Raw genomic sequence first — 23,310 nt, forward strand, 5'->3', positions numbered from 1 at the left:
GTTTGATTTTCCAAACTTCCACCTCAAAATTTATCATGATCCAAGCTTCAAATAAAAAACTGTTCAACATCAAAGTTTTTCCCCTGGATCTCACCTTTCCAAAAAGTCTAAGATCACCTCATTTGGCCAAAGAATGAAGGACTTGTGCATGGGTTCTTTTCAAAGGATCAATTGGATGATTTTCACCTTCACATTTCAAACACAAATGCATGGCCAAATGACATGATTTCAGCATGACTCTCAAGCATTTTTGGACCTGATAGAATCACTTGATGGCCCTATCACACGCCCATGCAAGCATGTATTAAAATTGCTAAGTTTGGCAAATTTTGGAAGTGTGTGGAAATGAATCTCATGGCCTATAAATACAACCCCTCATGCTCAGAATTGAGGACCTCATGCCCAATCTTTGAACCTGCAATCCAAACCCTCACTATTAAAGGATAATCTTGAAGGTTTTCATTTGAAAATAGAGCTTCAAATATCATTCTGTTTTGAGATTGAAACTCCAAGAGTCAAAGCCATTTTCTGATCTTAATCACTTCCTACAAGCTTCTGAAACAAAGCCAAGCACAATTGAAATCAAGATCAAGCAAGGTTGAAGCTCCCTCGAAGGTAATTTTTCAGAACTTTCATCTCTTCGATTCTCCCTCAATTCTTTACCATTATTTGTGATTTTTGGTTGGCTGAAGTGCTACCAATGTAGGCAAGAAGATTGAGTTGCTTTTAGGTCAAATCGAAGCAACTCAGTTCATGATCCTCAAAATTTAAATCCCTGTATCTTTTCATATACTTGGAATTGGAGAAAATTGAGGCCAGGTTCGAGCTCCTGGGCATTTTTTCTTTAAATCCATGTCCTTGTTTTTCATTTTTGTGATGGTTGATGGTCCAGTGAGGTCCACCGGAGAAGAAGACCGGAGCCCTAGCTCCGGTAGTGTGTTGTCACGCCTCTCAACCATCAGATCTTGTTTAAATGTTTTAATCATAGCCATTGGTTTTAAATACCATTGTTGCAGCGTGTTGACTAGGGTGTACCATGGATGACACGCATGCAGCCATCAGATATGCCACCTCAATTAATGAGGGAGATCTGATGGCTCTGGTTTTTTCTATTTTTATTTTTATTTATGACTTTATGTTTAATCCATTTATTTTGTTTAATTCATATTAATTTCATTTTTAATCCAAAAAATATGGGACTTTCACCAAAAATCTTTAAATATTGTCCTCTTTCATTTTGTGAATAAAATTATTTTTTGGATTAATTTTGATATATTTGATGAATTAATTGTTTTTGTGCATATTTTGAATTGTTTAAAAATACTTCTGACTTTTCAAAAATATTGAAATTTTTTGTCCAAGGTCCTTTTACCTTCATCGACCTATGATAAATCTCTTGGCCATTTATTTGGTGTTTTGAAGAGTTTTAGGTTTTGACCAAATTACATTGAATTTAAATGCATTTTTAATTTGATTTTTAATTGATTAATTGTGTAAAAATTATGTTGAGCCATTTTTATTGACTTGTGATATTTGACTATTTTTTTGGGCCTTGGTCAAGGTTAATTTGACTTTTGTTGAGTTAAAATCATTGGATTTAGGGATTGATTAAATGTACATTTCATCTCCCAAAATGAATGAATGATTTTAATTTGATAAAATTCCTCCCATGACTAATTTGTGTTTCTCATCTCCCCTTCCCCTTCATCTTCAATCCCATTCTTTCCCATCCCTTTCATTGACCAATGAAATCTCAAGATGCTAAGGCTAATTAGTTCATCAACAACCTTGTGTTAGATGAACCAATACAAGTATGGATGAGATAGGTCCATCCTTTGATTTTTTTTTCTTTTAGTGTGTGGTATGTTTTAGGAGTTTGGTTCATTATACCAAATCTCTAACATGCATTAGCACCTAAATTTTTATTCCCCGACCTCAGATAGTTGTGACTTATACATAAGTCCAATTACGATTGCTTAACATAGAGCTAAATTTGACCCTAAAGGCATAGTATTCTAGTAAGTGAGATTGTAAGTCTCCCATCTTTCATGGTATTGTGTGGAAACTTAGCTTTTTTTCCATCCTTTGGAAGATGTCTTGGTTCAAGGATCCCTGCTTGTGAATAGATGGTTGAGTGTTCTCTAAAGAATGACTTAATCAATTGAAAAGCAAAACTCCACTAACATCTAATTAACTTTGACTAACACTAAATATTATTAACTTTGCTTTAATTTCAAGTCATTTACTTTATGCAATTTAATTTTAAGTCATTTACCATTCATTGTCATTTACATATCATTTAACTTGTTTATGTTTATGTCATTTTTCACTTTGCTCATTTGAGCCATATATTGTGTTTGTATATTTTTTTGCTTTTGTATTTTGTTTGTGTTTGTGGTCTTAGGACCTTAAGATACCTAATAAACAACAAAAACCCTTAAAAATCGTTTGTGTGAACTGTTGGGTTTGATCTGAACTTCTGGACTTAGGATTAGACAACATTCCATATGCAAAAGGAGTTGGCCAATGCCAACATTTCCGAGACCAACTTATTGTGATTTGAGTTTTCATCTTATGCAAGTATTGGGATCCACTTGAATTCATCTGCTACATGGTCTTGATACAACTATTATTTTGATCTTGTGTCTAATGCTTTATTCTGAGTTAATCAATGAGTATTTCATCTGATACATGAGAAGACAAAGAAGACTTCTAGCTATGGAGTTGCTTGCTTGGATGTGACCATCTTTATTTGATGTCTTGCTCTTCATATTGCTAATTTCTTGTGGATATTTTCTTGATTCAAAGTCCAAATGGAAGTGGATTTTCTATAAGACATTCTTGTTTGTTGGACTGCATCCCATTGGTCAGATATTTTCAACCCTTAACTTTTTATTTTATGCTTAGGATTAGTCTCTTCATCTCCTCCCACTTCTTAAATTTCAAAGTCTCCCCCCCTTTAAAAAAACCTTCTTTGCTTATGATTTCAAAACTTAGACTTTATTGCAAATTAGAAACTTTGGCCTTATGCCATTGAATATTTAAACTCTTTTCTTAATCAAACCTTGTAAATTAACTTAACAATATTGATTTAAATTTTCAAAAGACAAAAAGAACTAACACCCATTCAAACTTTTGGACCTTGTGTGCCATTTTTTTATTTAAAACCTTTTGATTAAAAGCAACCCACCCATTTTGAAATTGATACCACGAACTACGAGGTTTTGATCCCTCATTTTTATGTTGGTATGTAGGCACAAGTCCGAAGGTCTTGTCAAACACATACTCTATTTTTCTCAAACATCTTTTATACCAAAAAATAACAATATTAGTGGATTCCCTATCTTATGGATCCGTTAGGCTCTACAAGATTCTATATCCATTTCCCTAACTCAAGCTCCTTAACTTGAGACACTTGTGTACACTTACACAATAGAGAGAGACCTTAGTATCTAAGGGATATTCACATTGTATAGAAACATGCAACTTGAGTTTACTTAACTCAATAAATACCTATTCGGAGGCCACAGAGCATCGTTCAGTGATCGGACCTACATCGAGGACAAGACTTATTTCATGCATGTTCATATGATTCGACTTTCTTGTGGATTCGGGTTCTCCATGGGACTCAAACCCACATCAAGAACTGTCACTCAGATGAGACTCGAACCCACTTAGAGTATACTTCACCATATGGAACTCAAACCCACTAAGGCCATCTCCTACATGGATCATATCCATAGCTGGGACTCAAACCCATTATGAGGCACAAATTATTTGTGCCACATCCCCAATTCTACTTTACATAAGCATCTAAATTGAGATTTTCACGATCAAAGGAAATTTCAGAATACGTGATTAATTCTCAACATTCAACATGATTATACTCATCAATCATTAGGTGATCACATCCATCGATTCTCATAATATCACAACATGTCTCATACAAAGCCTATTGATTTTCAATTCAATCGACTACTCATCCACAGTATACACCGAGGTACCTTCGTATCCGAGCATCACTAATTAATTCATTCTCTAACCTAAGTTATCTTTCTAGTTCATTCACCTAGATACATACCTATGTTTACCTCACTTTTCATCATAGTTAATTCAACCATTTTGCATTCAAGGAAAATAACAATTCATGATATAGTTCATAACTTAAGCATAAAAGTTCATAATTACTCATCAAGCATCAATAAACATACATGCATGATTTTAATTCATAAAAGGATATTGAATCAACTTTCCAACTCTTTCAACCGCGTCTTATTTCGAGTTACGAAACTCAAGTTATGACGAAAATAATATTTTAAACAAAATTTGCCTTTCTAATTAGAATCAAGTGTAAATTGTGATTCAAATAAAATCAGTCAGAGGCTAACCATAAGTGATTGATTCGAATCAAATTCATAAAGTAAATATTTTGATTCAAATCAAATCAGTCAAAATTGCTTTTCCGCATAATTTCTACTTCCTGATTCGAATCATACCCCGAAATTTCCAGATTTTCACTTGTTCTTCATGCTTTTGTCAATCCAAAGGCATGGTAACTCACACTATCATACCTAACATCAACTAACATCCTAGGAAGATCAAAGCACAACAAAATCACACATACAAGACAACCATACATGAACCCATAAGCAACAATAGCTATATTTAACACCTTGTTTTCCCAAAATCATACCAAGTGACATGTATTAGTGAAAACAAGCAAGGGAACTCAAGTAAAACATTCATCATCATCAACATTCATGGCTAAATCAAAAACATGGAAATCCTAGGTTTCCTAATCCATGAAATTTCTTCCCTAAAAGCTACACTATCTGGAATCCACCTTAGATTGATGAAGATGGTGAAAGACTGGAAATGAGATGATGATGATCCAAGATCTTCTTCCTTTTTCTAAGTTTTCTCCTTATTCTCTTCTTTCCCCTCTTTCTCCTTTTTTCTTCTTTCTTACCAACTTTCTTCTTTTATTCTCCTCCCTTCCTATTTCTCTTACTAAGAATAGAAAGGAGTGGTTGGTAAGAAAAATAAAAGGAAAGAAACATCTTTAAGGATAGTTTTTATCTTCTAAAGAGTAATTGACTAATTATTAATGTTACCAAAATGCTCATTCGTTAACATATTTATAAAGGTCAACCTCATTGACTAAGAATTAAACTTATATGAGTTTACTGATTACTCTATTTGTCCCAACTGACAAGAATTAGAGCTTATAGAAACTCAATTGATCTCAATTGACAAAGAATGAAGTATTTACGAGGATACATGATATTACATTCACCCCACTATTATTGTTGTTTTCAAGTGGTTCTGTGCAAGTGAAAGTCAAGGATAAGTTTGCTTGATGATGTTTCAAAGAATTTCTTTTAATGATCTTCCGTTGTGGATTATGTACATAGGACGATGTGAACATAGCTCTTAGTTTTTTATTATGCACTTTCGTATAACATGTGTCATATTGTATATTATTTCTTTTGGACATGTGTATATTAATGTCGATAGCCACTTATGTGTATCAGTACCAAATTACACTATATATAATATATTTTTTTAATGTATATTATGTGTGGATGTTACATGCAACCTTGTTCGGAGATACATCTCCAGACTCAAGGTTTATTTTGCACATAAAATACATATTAATGCAAGTAATGTAGAAGGAAAAACATATTCTTTATGAAATTGCAGTTTCTTTTTCTCTTTTTAATGTGGTAAAACACAAAAATATTGTTTTTGAGTGAAAAAGTTGATTGAGAATGGATGAAATTTTTTTAAGGGTTTTGATACAATAATTGTCTTTGATCATGAAGAAGAATAATATGAAAGGGTGTTGTTTTATTTATTTTCCCGCTTGACAATTTCGAACATGCATCTTTGAAATTGTCACTGATTAAATAAGGGTGACTCACTTGACACACCCTTTATGTGTATATTGAAAACATCATACAGTGGTGATTTCGAAGATCCATTTTCAGAATATGTTTCGACATCAATGGGGTGTGTCTCACTTACCATGTCATTTATATGTGTAATAAGTGAAGGAGAAGAGCGATCCAAAATACAGCGGAATTTAAAATTTTCTCCTTTAGTGATCCTTACGAATGAGCATGATCAGTGATAGAATCGTTACTGCTTGTGGCGATTGTAACCTTTGATGCAGATCTACGGAGCGATCACGAACATTGAATGATGACAATGCCTCTACTCAGTCCACACGAACGAATTCCTTCAATCTCAGTGCTAGCTATTACGAATGAAGGCTTTAAGCGAGAGAGAGAAACAAAATTGCAACTGCACAAATGCTTCTACACAAGGGTTCTATTTATAGAACCACTTGTGTGGGTTGTAAGCTAAAAAGCCCACTCAAGTGTATGTGGCCCATATCTTATAATATGCCAAAATCACTTAAGCGCGTGGTACCTTACCATATTTCATATTCTACTTAAGTACATCGTACCTTACGATATTCTACAATTCACTTAAGTGCACCGTACATTACGGTATTCCTTAGTTACTCTATCTCTCATCAATCCGTCCTTTTGTGTGTGACCCTGTAGGTTCTCGCGGCATTGGCAATTACATTAAATCACGTATTTAACATAATAAACAGTGAGCGGTATCTAGCAACACATCACTACTACCCAAGACACGAAAATGTCATGTGATCTGACAAATCCTTTTGTGATAATACTTATGTGTACAATTACCCTTTTGCCCTTATGTCTATATTGAACATAAGGCATAGACCGTGTAATCCTTGTCCAGTTCAATATTGGGACCATAGACATTTATCCTGTTACGCAAGATGGGAAAATTCCATCTAGGTCACTCATGTCCCTTAGCATGCTTCGTGGAGTACCCATCAACTGTCTTTATGGTCATCCAGTTACGGACAATGTTTGATCAGCAATAAGGCACTCGACTCTACATCTAGGGTCCATAGTGGTTTCAGATCGAAGGGTGGTATACACCATTATCACCATGAGAATAAATTATGACACTTTGCATAACATTCTATATAGTATTCTCATAGAGGGTCAATCCAGTATAAATATTACTCTTAATATTCATACATATGTTTAAGACTTGATAACTCCTTATCCATGATCCATGAGATGTGATCATCAGTCTATATACATAATATTCTTAATGCTTTAATGTTATCCCACTTCACAATAAAGATCGACTACGGATACTTTAAGAATAATGTCCTTATGTTTAATGTGATCTCATGATTAAGTCACACTTGATACATTAAAGGGACTAGCTATTCTAGGAACTTTATTAAACAAACATAATAAAGAAAAAGCCTTTTATTATTAATAAATAATTCGATACAAGTACCAAAAGTATTCGCCTTTAGGGCTTACACCAACAATCTCCCACTAGCACTAGAGCCAATCAGGCATACCCCTAATGCCCATAGATCTAGTATGGCCATCATGCTTCTGCTGCACAAGAGGCTTTGTGAGTGGGTCAGCAATATTGTCAAGTGAAGGTACTCTGCATATTTTCACATCTCCTCTATCTATTATCTCTTGAATAAGGTGATAACGCCTAAGTATGTGTTTGGATCGTTGGTGAGATCTAGGTTCCTTAGCTTGTGCGATAGCACCATTGTTATCACAATAGAGACCAATGGGATCCACAATGCTAGGAACTATGCCAAGTTCACTAATGAACTTTTTGATCCAAACAACTTCCTTTGCTACACTTGAGGCAGCAATATACTCGTCCTCGGTTGTAGAATCAGCAACTGTATCTTGCTTTGAACTTTTCCAACTCACAGCGCCACCATTTAAGCAAAACACATAACCAGATTGCGATCTAAAGTCATCCTTATCTGTCTGGAAGCTAGCATCGGTGTATCCAATTACAGTCAGCTCTTCCTGACCTCCATATATCAAGAATGAGTCCTTAGTCCTTCTCAAATACTTAAGGATATTCTTGACAACTACCCAATGAGCATCACCAGGATCAGATTGGTACCTACTCGTTGCACTCAAAGCATACGAGACATCTAGTCGAGTACATAACATGGCATACATGATAGATCCTATTGCAGATGCATATGGAATCTTATTCATGTGATCCCTTTCTTCCTTAGTTGAAGGGGTTTGTGTTTTTGATAGACACATGCCATGTTTCATAGGTATGAATCCTTTCTTGGAATCATGCATATTAAAGCGTCTCAGCACTTTGTCTATGTACGTACTCTGACTTAGGCCAAGCAGTTTTTGTGATCTATCTCTATAGATTCTGATTCCTAATATATAGGCTGCTTCACCTAGGTCCTTCATAGAAAAGCATTTCCCCAACCAAGACTTTACTTGTTGCAGGGTAGGGACATCGTTTCCAATGAGTAATATGTCATCTACATATAATACCAGGACAATGATCATGCTCCCACTAACCTTCTTGTAGACACAAGGCTCATCTTCGTTCTTGATGAATCCATATTGTTTTATTGTTTCATCAAAACGAAGATTCCAGCTTCTGGAAGCTTGCTTCAATCCATAGATTGATCTTTGTAACTTACATATCTTTTGGGCTTCTTCTGGTATGTCAAATCCTTCAGGCTATGTCATGTACACATCCTCAAGAAGATTCCCATTAAGGAAAGCAGTTTTGACATCCATCTGCCATATTTCATAATCATGATATGCAACGATAGCAAGTAAAATTCGAACAGATTTAAGCATTGCAACTGGTGAAAAGGTTTCATCATAGTCAACCCCATGAATTTGTTTATATCCTTTTGCAACCAGTCTTGCCTTATAGGTATGTACCTTACCATCCATGTCAGTCTTCTTTTTGAAGACCCACTTGCATCCTATAGGGTTAACTCCTATTGGAGGCTCTACCAAGGTCCAAACTTGGTTTCATGGCTTCTAGCCACTTCTCAGACTCGGGACCAGTTATGGCCTCTTGGTAGGTCACAGGCTCATCTTGATCCATGAGTAATACATCACCTTGATTAGTTATGAGATATCCATATCTCTCAGGTAGGTGACGTATCCTGCTTGACCTACGCTGGTCTTGTTCTACTTGAGCAGGTTGCTCTTCCACAACTACTTGTGTTTCCTACTCTAATTCCTCCATAAGTGTATCAATGCTTTGTGATTCTTGAATTTCTTCAAGCTCTACTTTCCTCCCACTGGTTCCTTTGGAAATAAAATCCATTTCTAGGAAAACTCCAGTTCGAGCGACAAACACTTTTCTCTCAGAAGGATTATAGAAGTAATACCCTCTTGTTTCTTTAGGATACCCCACAAATAAGCATTTGTCAGATTTGGGCTCAAGCTTAGTTGAAGTTTGTCGTTTCACATAAACTTCACAACCCCAAATCTTCATGTAATACATATGTGGTTTCTTACCACTCCATATCTCGTATGGTGTCTTCTCAACCTTTTTGGATGGAACACGGTTAAGTGTGTAAGCTGCTGTCAATAGTGCATGTCCCCAAAAGGAGTTTGGAAGATTGGCGTGACTCATCATGGATCGGACCATGTCTAACAGGGTTTGATTTCTTCTCTCAGATACACCATTCCATTGGGGTGTTCCAGGAGGAGTAAGTTGGGATAGAATCCCACACTCTTTCAGATGGTCATCAAACTCTAGGCTTAAATACTCACCACCTCGATCTGATCGAAGAGTTTTAATATTCTTACCTAGTTGGTTTTGTACTTCATTCTTGAATTCTTTGAACTTTTCAAAGGACTCTGATTTGTGTTTCATTAAATACACATAACCATATCTACTGAAATCATCAGTAAATGTGATGATGTACTAAAAACCTCCTCTAGCTGGTATGTTCAGTGGTCCACATACATCAATATGTATGGGGGCCAAAAGATCATTAGCTCTTTCACCTTTTCCTGTGAATGGAGACTTTGTCATCTTTCCAATTAAACAATATTTGCATGTCTCATATGATTCATAATCAAAAGAGTCCAAGAGTCCGTCTTTATGGAGTTTGGAAATGTGTTTCTCATTTATGTGGCCTAATCAACAATGCCAAAGGTAAGTTGGATTTAACTCATTAGTTTTCATCCTTTTAGTATTAATGTTATAAATAGGCATTTCAAGATCAAGGACATATAGTCCATTGTTCATTTGTGCAGTAGCATAGAATATATCATTCAAATAAATTGAGCAACAATTGTTCTTTATTATAAATGAAAAACCAAACTTGTCCAAACAAGAAAAAGAAATAATATTCCTGCTAATTGCAGGTACATAATAACAGTTCTCTAACTGAATTATTAAACCACTAGGTAAAGTCAATACATAAGTTCCTACGACTAAAGCAGCAACCTTTGCTCCATTGCCAACTCGTAGGTCAGCTTCACCTTTTGCCAAATCTCTACTCCTTTTTAGCCCCTGCACATTGGTACAAATGTGAGAACCGCATCCAGTATCTAATACCCATGATGTAGAAGTAGATAAATTAATTTCAATAACAAAAATACCTGAAGTTGAAGTCTCTACTCCATTCTTCTTATCTTTCAGGTACTTTGGGCAGTTTCTCTTCCAGTGTCCGGTCTTACCGCAATGGAAGCAGGTGCCTTCCTTTGTTATGCCTCCACTAGGCTTCAAAGAAGCAACAATGGGTTTGGGTTTGGCAACTTCCTTGCCTTTCCCTTTATCACCCTGCTTGGTGGGTCTTTTGTTATGTCTCTTTCCGTTTCCGATCATCAGAATGGACTTCCCTTTTGACTTCAAATTCTACTCATCAGTTCTTAACATGGCTAGCAGTTCAGGAAGAGGTTTGTCCATATCATTCATATTGAAATTTAGGACAAATTGACTGAATCTATCTGGCAACGATTGCAAGATCAAATCAGTCGTAAGTTCCTTTCCGAGGGGAAAACCCAACCTCTCAAGGTTTTCCACATACCCAATCATCTTGAGCACATGGGGACCTACAGGAGCTCCCTCGGCTAACTTGCCTTGAAAAAGGGCTTTTGAAACTTCAAACCTTTCATGCCTTGCTTGCTCTTGATAGAGCATCTTCAGGTGTTTGATCATATCGAACGCTGCCATGTTCTCATGTTGCTTTTGCAACTCTGAGTTCATGGTAGCTAGCATGAGACAAGCAGTTTCATTGGTATCATCGACATGCTTCTTATAAGCATCTCTTTCTGCCTTAGGTGCAGAACTAGGAGGTTCCTCTTCAAGAACAGGTTTCTCCAAGACATACAGCTTTCTATCATGTTTGAGGACAATCCTCAGATTTCGATGTCAATCTAGAAAATTTGTCCCAGACAATTTTTCCTTGTCAAGGATTGATCGTAAAATGTTGTTAGAGGTGTTTGTTGTCATGGTAATCTACATGAAAATAATGAAAATATAAGTATCAATAACATATTTAATTAGCCCTTTAATTAAATATGCTCCCACTATTTTACTCAAAACAAATGACCCTCATCATTTGATTCGGAAAATCCCGTTGGAAGATTTTCTAGTGGGTCGAGATCCACATTTCACTTTGTTTTAAGTCCGCGTAGGCGGATTACACAAAACTAGGTTATTTAGGTAGGAACTCCTTCCAATTGTATCTAATACAACTCTCGAATACTTTAGTTGGGTGAATAACTCCTTATTCCAATCCATCACATGGATCATTTCCAACTCTTGCTTCTAAACATATATAATCTTATTATAATTTGTTTAGTTAAGTTTGACCCGTTGTTTTATCAATTGGATATTACAATTATCCCATCGCACCTTACTAATATAGAACATGCACCTCGCGTAGGCGAAACCTACATTATCCGATACTAGTCTTGATGAGTGCTAAAACTTGGAAAGCTTAAACTTAATATTTAATTTGAGGGAATTTACAATTATTATGATCTCACCAACTTATTTATCATATAAATCGTCTCTCACATGCATCAACATACATAATGAAACAGTTATGGCCCCTAGCGCAATTGTTCTCCCAAGCCAATGAGAGAACCTAAGCTAACCTAATAACGATCTAAGCTTCTCCAAGCAAGGTCTTCAAGGTTATCCTCCTTTGATATTGAATTCTTCTCTTTCTTCATAACATTACACTACATAAAAGAAACTCGTTTTATATACGAGGGAGTGAGATGAGAAAAGAAGTTACATTAAGAGATTAAAAGAGAGGCACGACACTCAGGTCGTATTTTAAAAACCCAAAACAAAATAAAGGGAAAATAAGGCCATAACCGATCACCACAAGACAATAATAATAAACACATTATTATTATTAATTTTAATTCTTTTAATTAACTAAAACCAAATTAAATTTCGGCGACCGATCACACTACGCAGAGTTAGCCGGGGGTCCGCTGCCCGGTCAGTGGATGGTGGTTCCGCTGACCGATCAGCGGACGGGGGTCAAGGGGGTAGCGCCCCCTTGCGGGGTTGAAGGGGCAGCACCCCTGGCCGAAATTTTTAATGAACAATTCATTTGAAATCGACGTCGTTTTTCGCATCAACACTTGATACTTTAAAGCGCAACGCTTGCGCAGTCACAACCCTAATCGCTTAACTCTTTGACAACACAACCCTTGTGTCGTCATTAACCCTAATGCACCAATTTAAGACCGTCAAACACACCTCGATTGTTGATTCAGTATGATTGATCAACACGTCATTGCTTCACCATACTAATGTTGGATCAAGAAGCAAACGATCATTGATCGCTCAAAGGAAAACAACCATTAAGTGTTTGAATGAACGAAACAGAAACAGTATATCATATATACCGTATTTTGCATCAGGATTACTTATATCATATATATAACTTGATCGATCTCAATTGCATAACCTATGGACGATCGATGTATCGCTGCTTCACCATACTAATGTCGGATTCCGAAGCATAGTCAACATCAATCATCCAAATCGTACACACATGATGCCAAATTTAATTACTCGTTTATTCTTTGATTCATTCTGTCTTTTAATCGTATTAATACAGAAAATACATAAAATAAACAGCTATCAGATGCATGGTTTCGTAAGTGGCTCTGATACCACTAAAGGAGAAGAGCGATCCAAAACGCAACGGAATTTAAAAATTTCTCCTTTAGTGATTCTTACGAATGGGCATGATCAGTGATAGAATCGTTACCTCTTGTAGCAATTGTAACCTTTGATGCAGATCTACGGAGCGATCACGAACGTTGAACGATGACAACGCCTCTACTCAGTCCACACGAACGAATTCCTTTAATCTCAGTGCTAGCTGCTACGAATGAAGGCTTTGAGTGAGAGAGAGAAACGAAATTGCAACTGCACAAATGCTTCTACGCAAGGGTTCTATTTAAAGAACCACTTGTGTGGGATGTAAGCTAAAAAGCCCACTCAAGTGTATTTGGCCCATATCTTATAATATGCCAAAATCACTTAAGCGTGTGGTACCTTACCATATTTTGTATTCTACTTAAGTACACCGTACCTTACGATGTTCTACAATTCACTTAAGTGCACCGTACATTACGGTATTCCTTAGTTACTCTATCTCTCATCAATCCGTCATTTTATGTGTGACCCTGTAGGTTTTCGCGGCATTGGCAATTACATTAAATCACGTATTTAACATAATAAACAGTGAGCGGTATCTAACAACACATCACTACTACCCAAGACACAAAAATGTCATGTGATCTGACAAATCCTTTTGTGATAATACTTATGTGTACAATTACCCTTTTTCCATTATGTCTATATTGAACACAAGGCATAGACCGTATCATCCTTGTCCAATTCAATATTGGGCCCATAGACATTTATCTTGTTACGCAAGATGGGCAAATTCCATCTAGGTCACTCATGTCCCTTAGTATGCTTCGTGGAGTACCCATCAACTGTCTTTATGGTCATCCAGTTACAGACAACGTTTGATCAGCAATAAGGCACTCGACTCTACATCTAGGTTCCATAGTGGTTTCAGGACGAAGGGTGGTATACACCATTATCACCATGAGAATAACTTATGACATTTTGCATAACATTCTATATAGTATTCTCATAGCGGGTCAATGCAGTATAAATATCACTCTTAATATTCATACCTATGGTTAAGACTTGATAACTCCTTATCCATGATCCATGAGATGTGATCATCAGTCTATATACATAATAATCTTAATGCTTTAATGTTATCCCACTTCACAATAAAGCTCGACTACGGATATTTTAAGAATAATGTCCTTATGTTTAATGTGATCTCATGATTAAGTCACACTTGATACATTAAACGAACTAGTTATTCTAGGGACTTTATTAAACAAACATAATAAAGAAAAAAAATTTATTATTAATAAATAATTCGATACAAGTACCAAAAGTATTGGCCTCTAGAACTTACACCAACAATAAATGTGTTCGAAGATGTATCTCCAAAATATGGAATGACAAATTTGAATTTTCAATATGTTCACTGTCATCCCATGAGGTGGATAAACTAATTCACATGTTTTATTGCTCTATATTATAATTTAGTAAAAGTATTCTTAAAATACTGAAACAATAGAATGGAATCTTCGTTCCACTCTATTTCATCCCACTCCGTTCATTTGAGGACATCCAAAGATATCGTTAAGACATTTAAGTTATGCTCCTCTCTTTTCTTATATTAAAACCTATGTTTATCCTCCTTAAAAAAGTATCGCACTTTAAAGATTGAAATAATCTTTTTGGTAAACTGGTCAAGAAAATTAAAAAAAGGTCATCTAGAGCTGAATTACATTTTCACAGAAAATTATAATAAAATATTCAAAATTAATTGTCATAGACGTTAGAAGATTCTTTTAAAAAAGAAAATTCTGAAAATGATGTTCAAAATCGTTTTCCATGCGTTTCTATTAACATATATTAGTGTAAGTTTTAACATAAAAGATGAAAGTGCAATTATAGCACCTTACCCTTTTCATTTCCCATAATTCGAATAAAACATGCGTAAAAACTCATGTACAAGCATTTTGTGCAAAAGATTACCATCCAACTAGTTAGGCTTTACAGAAACATATTCAAGTTACTTCTCTTCGGCGAGGTTCTGAGTGGAAACTTCAGGAACACTGCTAGTAGTAATACTGCCGGTAGTAATGACGCCGGAGGTGAATGTGGCAGTGCCTAGAGTGACAGGATTTCCAGCTTGAATATCAGGTTTTGTTTCAATTTTCACTGGATCCACATTCATGCTTTGTGGTGGAATGGAATCGTTTGTTTGCAAAACTGGTGTTACCATATGAATATTTGCAATCTGTTGCTGCTTTTGTACCATTTCAGAAGAATTAGTAACCCTCATGCCATGAACAATTGCTGGATGATCCAAGCTAATCTTCTGATGATCCGCAGGGGCTGCATCATTCACGGCATGAAGTTGATGTAATCTGTAATCAGTTTCAGGCCTCCGACAAACCTTCCTAAGCGTCACGATTTCCTGGCAAAATCACATTATATGTGAATTAATAAAACAATCGAAGAAGTGCCCTTTAAAATCATTATTCCTCAATGGCATCATTATGAAGAAATAGACTAAACAAGCCCGGTCATGACTCATTTGGGTTACTGTTTTGCAGTCATCATTCTGCATTTCCTGCATAAGGGATGATGATCATTTGATTGAAAAATTCGATGGAGATTTGAAATCTAGTATGGAATCATAATTTCCGAGAGAGAATCCAAGGTTACATTATAGCTGAATAGGAAATCCTTTATGAAAAGTAGGGATCAGGTTCATAATACTGATAAGAAACTAGAGGCCAAAATTCAAATGAATTAAAAATATAAGGACTGAACCCTAAAACTAGTGAAGAAAATCCATATGAATGAAAAAATATAGGGACTGATATAAATCTTATAATCAAACATAAAAGATATAAATCTCAGAGGACAATCTTATTGAAATTAATACCTCAGACTGATCATGATCATAGCGAACCAAAAATCTACAACGACAGCCTCTTACGTCGTGCCTCCGTCTTTGAGCATCAAGGACATGGGCATCAAAGTAAAGGGCTTGCTCTTTACCTTCCTTTAGTGTCAAAAATCAAAATTCAATAAATGGTAAGAAACAATAATTTTTGCTAAAAACAAAATTTGTAAGATGAAAATTTCCATGATCAAATTAACTTATTATGACACATCCCAACCTGAAAACAAAGTATGAGATCTCCAGCGAGCACTGCAACACATTCTGATGATTCACATGGCAGAGAGCGCGGCCTAACATGCTTTCGCACATTAATCCACTCATCTTCCTCCTTTCCAAAACCGGAAAAACGCACTAGCACTTCCTGAAACATGGAGAGATATTGCCATTACATGGTCAACAAATCCATAAGCCTGGATAAAATAAGATTGGGTGCACTCCACAACAGTCAACAAACTGTTTAGGCTTCCCATAAGAGAGTTGAAGGAGAAACTCAAGACAACTACAACACCGTGAATGAATGATCAGAAACTGATAAGTGAGAACCAGGTCTATTTAATTTATTTACAAGTACATTTGTTCATGACCATTCCATAATAACTCTTTTAAACAAATAAGGAAGCAAAACATCAACACTAACAGTACGTTCATTTGATGGTCACTATAACAGAAAACAGTTACATTAAACATCAAGAAAAAATTATGTCATTTATTTATGTCTTGGAACACCTTTCCCAATGTTAAATAGGATCTCAATTTTGACTGCCATGATTTAAATAACAAGGAAATACTATCAGAAAAATAAAAACTGAACAATTTACAAAACCTCATTAATTCTTTCTCGGAACTTAAGAAGGGAGATAATCTCATGTCAAAATTACCGGATCACTACTCTCCAAATGTCTGTATGATAGAAAGTTAGCCACATCATACCTAACAAAAAACAAGACCACAAGTCAAGTACACTAATGAAAGTTAATTGAGTAGACAAATGTACAAAAGAGTAACCTAAACATGATTAAAGAGGGAATATTGACCATGCTCCATCCCTTCCAGATTTAGCTTCAAATTCCATAACTGTATTTTCAGGAGCTAATTTTGCTGTTCCTTGAACTGAGTAGACAATAAAATGACAGCAATGTATGTAAATGATTAAATGAAAAATTAGAGAATGAGAACATAAATGCAGCATTAGTCTACAATGAAATGAGTGATGTTTTTCCTAATTATGATTTTTTTTCATCTACAATTGAAAATATACAGCAGTACTGTACCACCCGAAATAAAGGATAAAGCCCAAAAGAGATTCATTCAGGTTTTTCATCTACAATTTAAAATTTTCATAAGAACTATCATATCATGTACGCTAAAAAAATTACTGCAAAATACTGGGTTCATAAATATACAATTTGGGGGCGAGATCGGCCACAGCCTATGAAATATTACTCTCTAGACAAGTAGCGACGACACACTTAGAATAACATCAAGTTTGAATAACGATGTTTTTCCTAAAGATGATACTGGGTTCATAAATATACAATTTGGGGGCGAGATCTGCTAGCACACTGTTGGAGAATCCGCCTTATATCCTCTCTCAGCCACTTAATTGCAGCAACTTTGGGATACCTTCATTGCAACTTCCAGGACCTTCATTCTGTAGGTTGTTAAGCAATAAGTTTAGTACCAAGTCATCTAGAGACATGGCCCAAGTAGTGCTTATTATCCATGCTCCAATCTTTCAAGCCAATTTTATGGGGTTGAGTTAGGCTTGAGCATAAACTCTTAAATGGTATCAGATCCTATCCTATGTCTGTTTTTGGATTGCCCATATATCCATGCTCTAATCAAACTCGGCTTGGGTGCGTAAAAACATCCACCTTTATTGCAGTTCTCCCCTGGCCCCCTTAATTGAAGCAACTGTGGGACTTTATTGCAACCTTCAGCACCTTCATTGTGCTTGGTATGAATGAGGCTGTTGTTTAGCCCCATAGCACCATTAGATATATGGCCAAAATAATGCTTGTAAGGCTTGGGCAGTCCTTACTTTACAAGCCAAATTTTTGAGATTGAGTTAGGTCTAAGCCCCAAATTATTAGACAGGCCGCCAATTAGGGCAATCTGTAGAAATAGGTCTTTAACTTGTCACTAATAGAAATGACAGCTAGCAGTAACCATTTAGTCACTGTACAGCTTTTAGTTGGTTATAAGTTACAAACAGAGGAATCGAGGGTATCTAATATCTTTTGTTTGTATGAATGAAAGATGAGACTATCTTTGAAATACCTAGAGAGGGAGAATTGTCCTTCTATATCAATATCTTTTAGTTGGTTGTTGTAGCTAAACAGATTAAACCATTTACCTGATTCTGGTCCAGTTCTATTACAGAAACACTATCTTTAGAATCGTACAGTATCTGTAACCCCTTTTTCATTATTATTCTAGTAAGCATAGAAGTTAATAATGATGTAGGTTTTTAAACTCGGATAGCACCCCAAAATGCTATAGCGGCATAGCGGGATGACCGCTATTGCGAGCTTTAAAAACCAAGGTAAATACTTAACATGAATACATAAATACTTAAAATAAGTTCCAACAACATACATAATGCCTTAAAACCAGAAGTTGCAACAACATACATAAATTCCAACTGAACCACAATATAAGTTCCCATCAAAATCAAATCATTAATGTGCTCAAAATGACTAAACCAAATTATAAACGTAAACAAAATGACTAAATCACATCCGTCTCATCTTCACTTCTAAGTTCTACCACATTAATATCATCTTGCTCATCACTTGATTCAATTTCAAACTCTTCTTCTTCCATCTCCAACTCCTCATCTCCATTAGACACTAATGTAGCATGTCTAGAGTTATGTCTAGTAACTCTTGCTGGTTCATTAGCCCAGCGGCATTACCAACAACTTCCCAAGTCAAACCCTCTTCTCCCAAAACCAAATAGATGAGAAATCAGCAAAACACAGGAGAAATAGATGTGAATGGATGAGAAAGTGAAGAAAAAGATGAATAGGTGAAGAGGAATGTGGAAGAATGGATGAGAAAGATCCACCGCTTGCTGACTTTTAGGTTAATTTTTAGGTTGAGAAGAATGTGGAAGAAGAAAATTTGCAAAGAGAGAATTGGAAATGACCAAGCATCACTAGGAGCTTTTATATTAGTCAAATAAAAGGGAAAAATACCAATTTGCCTTGAAAAAAAATTCAAACTTACAATATTGCCCTCATCTTCACAATAGCGGTTTGTAAACTGCTACAGAACCACTATAGCACTGCTATTGCGCCGCCACGACTTCACAAATAGCGGCTGCTATTTCGGCTATCACGGATAGCGGTTAGCAGCCCAAAAGAGTGGCGCCGAGGTCCCGTACTGCTACGCTATAGTGCTATAGCGCGCTATCGACAACCTAGATAATGACTGAAAACAAAAGTGGAACATAGAGTTGTGGAGACACAGCTTGTTATGACAACAAAATACTTTTGACCTTACTCATATTGCACCGCGTGTCTAAACTATAAAAAAAACTAAACTAAGCATGTTTATACATAGTCTAGCCCTATAGGCTATGTATGTTAAACTAAACAGATTGGCAAAACTAGTACAATAAACTCTATGTAATCTAAGAAGTAACACAGTGATATGGTACAAGAGCTGAGTAGAAAGCATATTTAAACTTTCAAAAGAAACTAACACACTAAAATATTACTGTTAATATAAAACAAATTACTTTAAGCACCTAAAAGCAGCATTCTACCTGAAGCTGAAGGAGTGGGAATGGGAGAAGCTGTTGGTTGAGCCATACTCCTTCCTGGGGCCAAATCAACCCGAGGCATGGGCGTGATATTTAACTTTGCGGGAGTCTTACTAGTTTTAGCCCTTATCGCATATCGCTTATTTTGAAACCAATTCCATACCTATAATGAAATAGAAAACTAAGAATGTAGGGCAAAAGACTCCTCATTGGTAATAAAATGTAGCAGACTTACCTGTTTATTCTGTACTATAATCTTGCCTTTACGATCGGGTGATTCGCTAAAACAAAAAACAGAAGCAAAATTTAATTTCACTTTTCAGGAGCATATTAAATTCTACATGTACTCTGTATTGTGACACACCTGAACTTGTCTGCAAGAGCTTGAAGAACATCTCGTGCTGGCATTGCATTGTTGTGTTCTGAAAGAATAGCTTCCATTTCTGTTACCTATATAGATAAATAATAGTTTTTGGAAAAAATCTGTCATTGGAATTGTCGAGTTATGTGATATTAGATAAAAAAGTGACTCTAACAGTAGATCAAGATACGCTGTGGCGGATGTACATGGCGGTTTTTGGGCTCGCCACAATGGTAAATATCGGCCGATATTGCGGGTTTTTCAGCCATAATCGACGATAACAGCGCCGCAAAGCAGACAGTATGGCAGGATTTTGGCTCTCCGCCATCGACAATATTGATGCAAATATTAAACAACTGAATTACAAAAGTTTGAAACTGAATTACACCTAGGTGGTAACTGGAAGCAGATAACAGGTTTGAAAAAAAGTACAGAGCAAACTACAAGGCGAAGCTCTTCCTCAAGTCCTTATTATTTCTCTCTCCTATTATTTAAACCACCAAAACTTTGACACGGCCCAATTGAAGTTGGGGGTAGGAAACTATTCTATAAAAAATGATAAAAACGCAAAAACCCTTGAAACATAAGGCAACCACCATTCCACTTCCATTAGTCTTTCTTGACTTAGTTTAGTATCTTACACATTCAAGATTGCGAAGTTTCCAGCATGCATAACTAAGGCTTCTCTTGTGTTTTTGAAAAACAAAAAAGAAAAGATATACAATAGCGAAAATTTCACAAAACAATTCCCTGCAGTAAACATAATCACGCAGGTACATGAACTCAGCCATCCAATTAACTTTGTAAAATGAATCTAAAACACGAAGTAAGAGCAGGAAGCAGTCTGATACACAATCCAGATCCGCAACAGAATAAATGCTTGAAATCCATTTCCAAGCTAAAGACGTACATCAATGGACAAAACATGAATATACAATCAATGGAGATTATGAGGATATGACGCCTCTTCATAATACTGGACCTCCACAGTATCAATCAATTTCCAGAATTTATACAAACACAAATCAGCTTCTACTTCACATGAAAATAAGCTCTAGTTAATTTTATCTGATAATGAATTATAATTTAATGTTCAGTAAAGAGAGTCTTAATTTCGATTCTAAGAGCTGTAACTTTATGCATACATTTTCAGCATCCAGTAGCATTGGTTTATTATTAGGCCAACATACACAAATCCTTGAGTGTAGAAAAAACAAATCATAACGTAAGAAAAAAAGAGGAAAAGATGATAGAGTAGTGGAATTGAATAGATGAGTACCTCCGGCTGGGTGAAGCGGAAGGCGGGGCCTCCGTTACTGGGTGGGCGACCCATCAAGAAAAACGAGGGATGTGCTCGTTACTGTTCGAATTGGAAGATGATAAAGGGAAAGCTTATGCAGGAGAAGGAGGGAGCGATTTTTTGGATTGAAAGAGTATTCTTTTAAAGATGAAATCAATCAAACCCTGGTTGTGTTAGTCTGGTCATGCTCCATATGTACCATCACAACACAGTTAATTCTAAATAAAAATTGAAATTTTTTATTTATGACTTTAAAAATCAAATATTTAAACTTTTTTTAATATTTGTAAACTAATATGATATAAATTTCTCCTCGAATCTATATTTGTAAACTAATATGATATAAATTTATACTCGAATCTATCCTATAAGAAAATCTTATGGTCTGTAAATTTTAATTTTGTCCCTAATGTTAATGTGTCACCCATTCAAGTATTATTTTTTTTCTTCAAGTTATTCATATTATATTTTTCCGACTTTTCATCTTCTTTTCTTCTCATTTTTCTTTTAAATCTCTCTTCTCTAACTTTTTTTTCTTTTTCACATGTCTCTCTCTGTTTTCAATATTCTTCCTCACAACTGGAGACATCATCCTCTTCATCACTTCATTCATCATCAGTACAATAAAGTTTCTTCTACAAACTTTTGTGTATTTTGCAGGTTTTATTACCTAACTCAGTTTTCATTTTTTGTGTTTTTCAATTGATATTCATAACTCTTCACCAAGATTTCTATTCCCATTCATCTTTAAGATCTGAAACGGCTTTTGGTGGAACTACGGGATCTAAAAATCAAAATCACGAAAAACACCGAATATGAAGTCGAAACCACTTGATTTGAAATCGAAAACACCATGTCTAAAATCGTAACCTCCATTTCTGAAATCGAAAACATTCTTCTTTGATTATCCACATCAATATTTTTATACTTCCTTTTTTCAAGTTCGTTTCATATTTTTCAGGTAATTTGATATGCTTTGTTTTTTTAACTTAATATGGTTTGTTTGATTTTTTTATCTTTTAAGAGTTTTGATTTTTATTATTTTCCCATATATGTTTTCATATTTCTGTTTTTCTAGTTTTCCATTTAATATTTTGTCTTCTACTTTAGGTATTTATGACTAATATTTGTTTCATTTTTAGTTTCTTTTTTTAAGGTTATTCTTTGGGTTCGATAATTTTACTTTATTAATTTTGTTTAATATTTTCTTTATCAAGTGAAACAGTCTCAAGGTTTTTGTTTCTTTCACCTTTAGGTCAAACTATGTTTTCTTTCATTTTTAGGTGAAACAGTCTTAAAGTTCTTTTGCCTAGGTTGTAGGTTTTTACCTGGCTTAATTGAATCTCTTGCACTCTTCTCTTAATTCTTTGTGTAATGATTAATGAATTGTTATGAAAAATGGGGTTAGGAAGAAACTTACTATTGCAAGTGGTTTTTGATTAATTTGTTTGCATTATTGGTTTTGTAGTTGATGTTAAGGTGAGAAAGTATTTGTAGCTTGATCGAATTTCTGAAAAGTTGTTGGAATTTCTGGAGTCCCCACATGTTACTACTGTTCTGCTTATCGGAAAAGAATATGTTTTTTTTTTATATTTCATTACCTTTTTTTTTTGTTGATGTTCTGCCTTTTGTGATAATTCATATTCAATTTGAATGTTGAGTTTTTTTAGTTTACTTATTTATCATGCTCTACATATTTTTTTACATTTGTTGTTATAAATTTTTTGATTTTTATATTTTATAATCTCTTTTTAATATTTATTTTATTATAAATGTTCAAAAATTTAATATAATATGAAATTGGATCTTGAGGGTTATTAAATAATTGTTATTTTCAAAGTTCAATAATTTGGTTCACATCAAATGTCTCGTACTTGAATTTTTCTGATATTACAGAAGGGTAAAGTCATTTTATCTCATCCAGCGCAATGTTAAAATTGTAAATCA

General features: G+C 35.2%; 1 protein-coding gene across 1 annotated transcript; it reads right to left on the reverse strand.

Moving 5' to 3' along the window:
• Positions 1-14,829: 14,829 nt before the first annotated feature.
• Positions 14,830-21,578, reverse strand: LOC127118906 (protein SAWADEE HOMEODOMAIN HOMOLOG 2). Its single transcript, XM_051049143.1, has 9 exons — positions 21,343-21,578; positions 20,067-20,152; positions 19,938-19,983; positions 19,706-19,865; positions 16,969-17,044; positions 16,813-16,864; positions 16,152-16,295; positions 15,914-16,033; positions 14,830-15,439 (listed from the first exon to the last, which is right to left on the reverse strand). Exons 1-9 carry the CDS (start codon positions 21,394-21,396, stop codon positions 15,032-15,034), a joined length of 1,146 nt encoding a protein of 381 aa, XP_050905100.1. The 5' UTR covers positions 21,397-21,578; the 3' UTR covers positions 14,830-15,031.
• Between the last annotated feature and the right edge of the window lie 1,732 nt (positions 21,579-23,310).

The sequence above is a fragment of the Lathyrus oleraceus genome, chromosome 2 (genome assembly GCF_024323335.1).
Source record: "Lathyrus oleraceus cultivar Zhongwan6 chromosome 2, CAAS_Psat_ZW6_1.0, whole genome shotgun sequence".
Classification (NCBI taxonomy): Eukaryota; Viridiplantae; Streptophyta; class Magnoliopsida; order Fabales; family Fabaceae; genus Lathyrus; species Lathyrus oleraceus.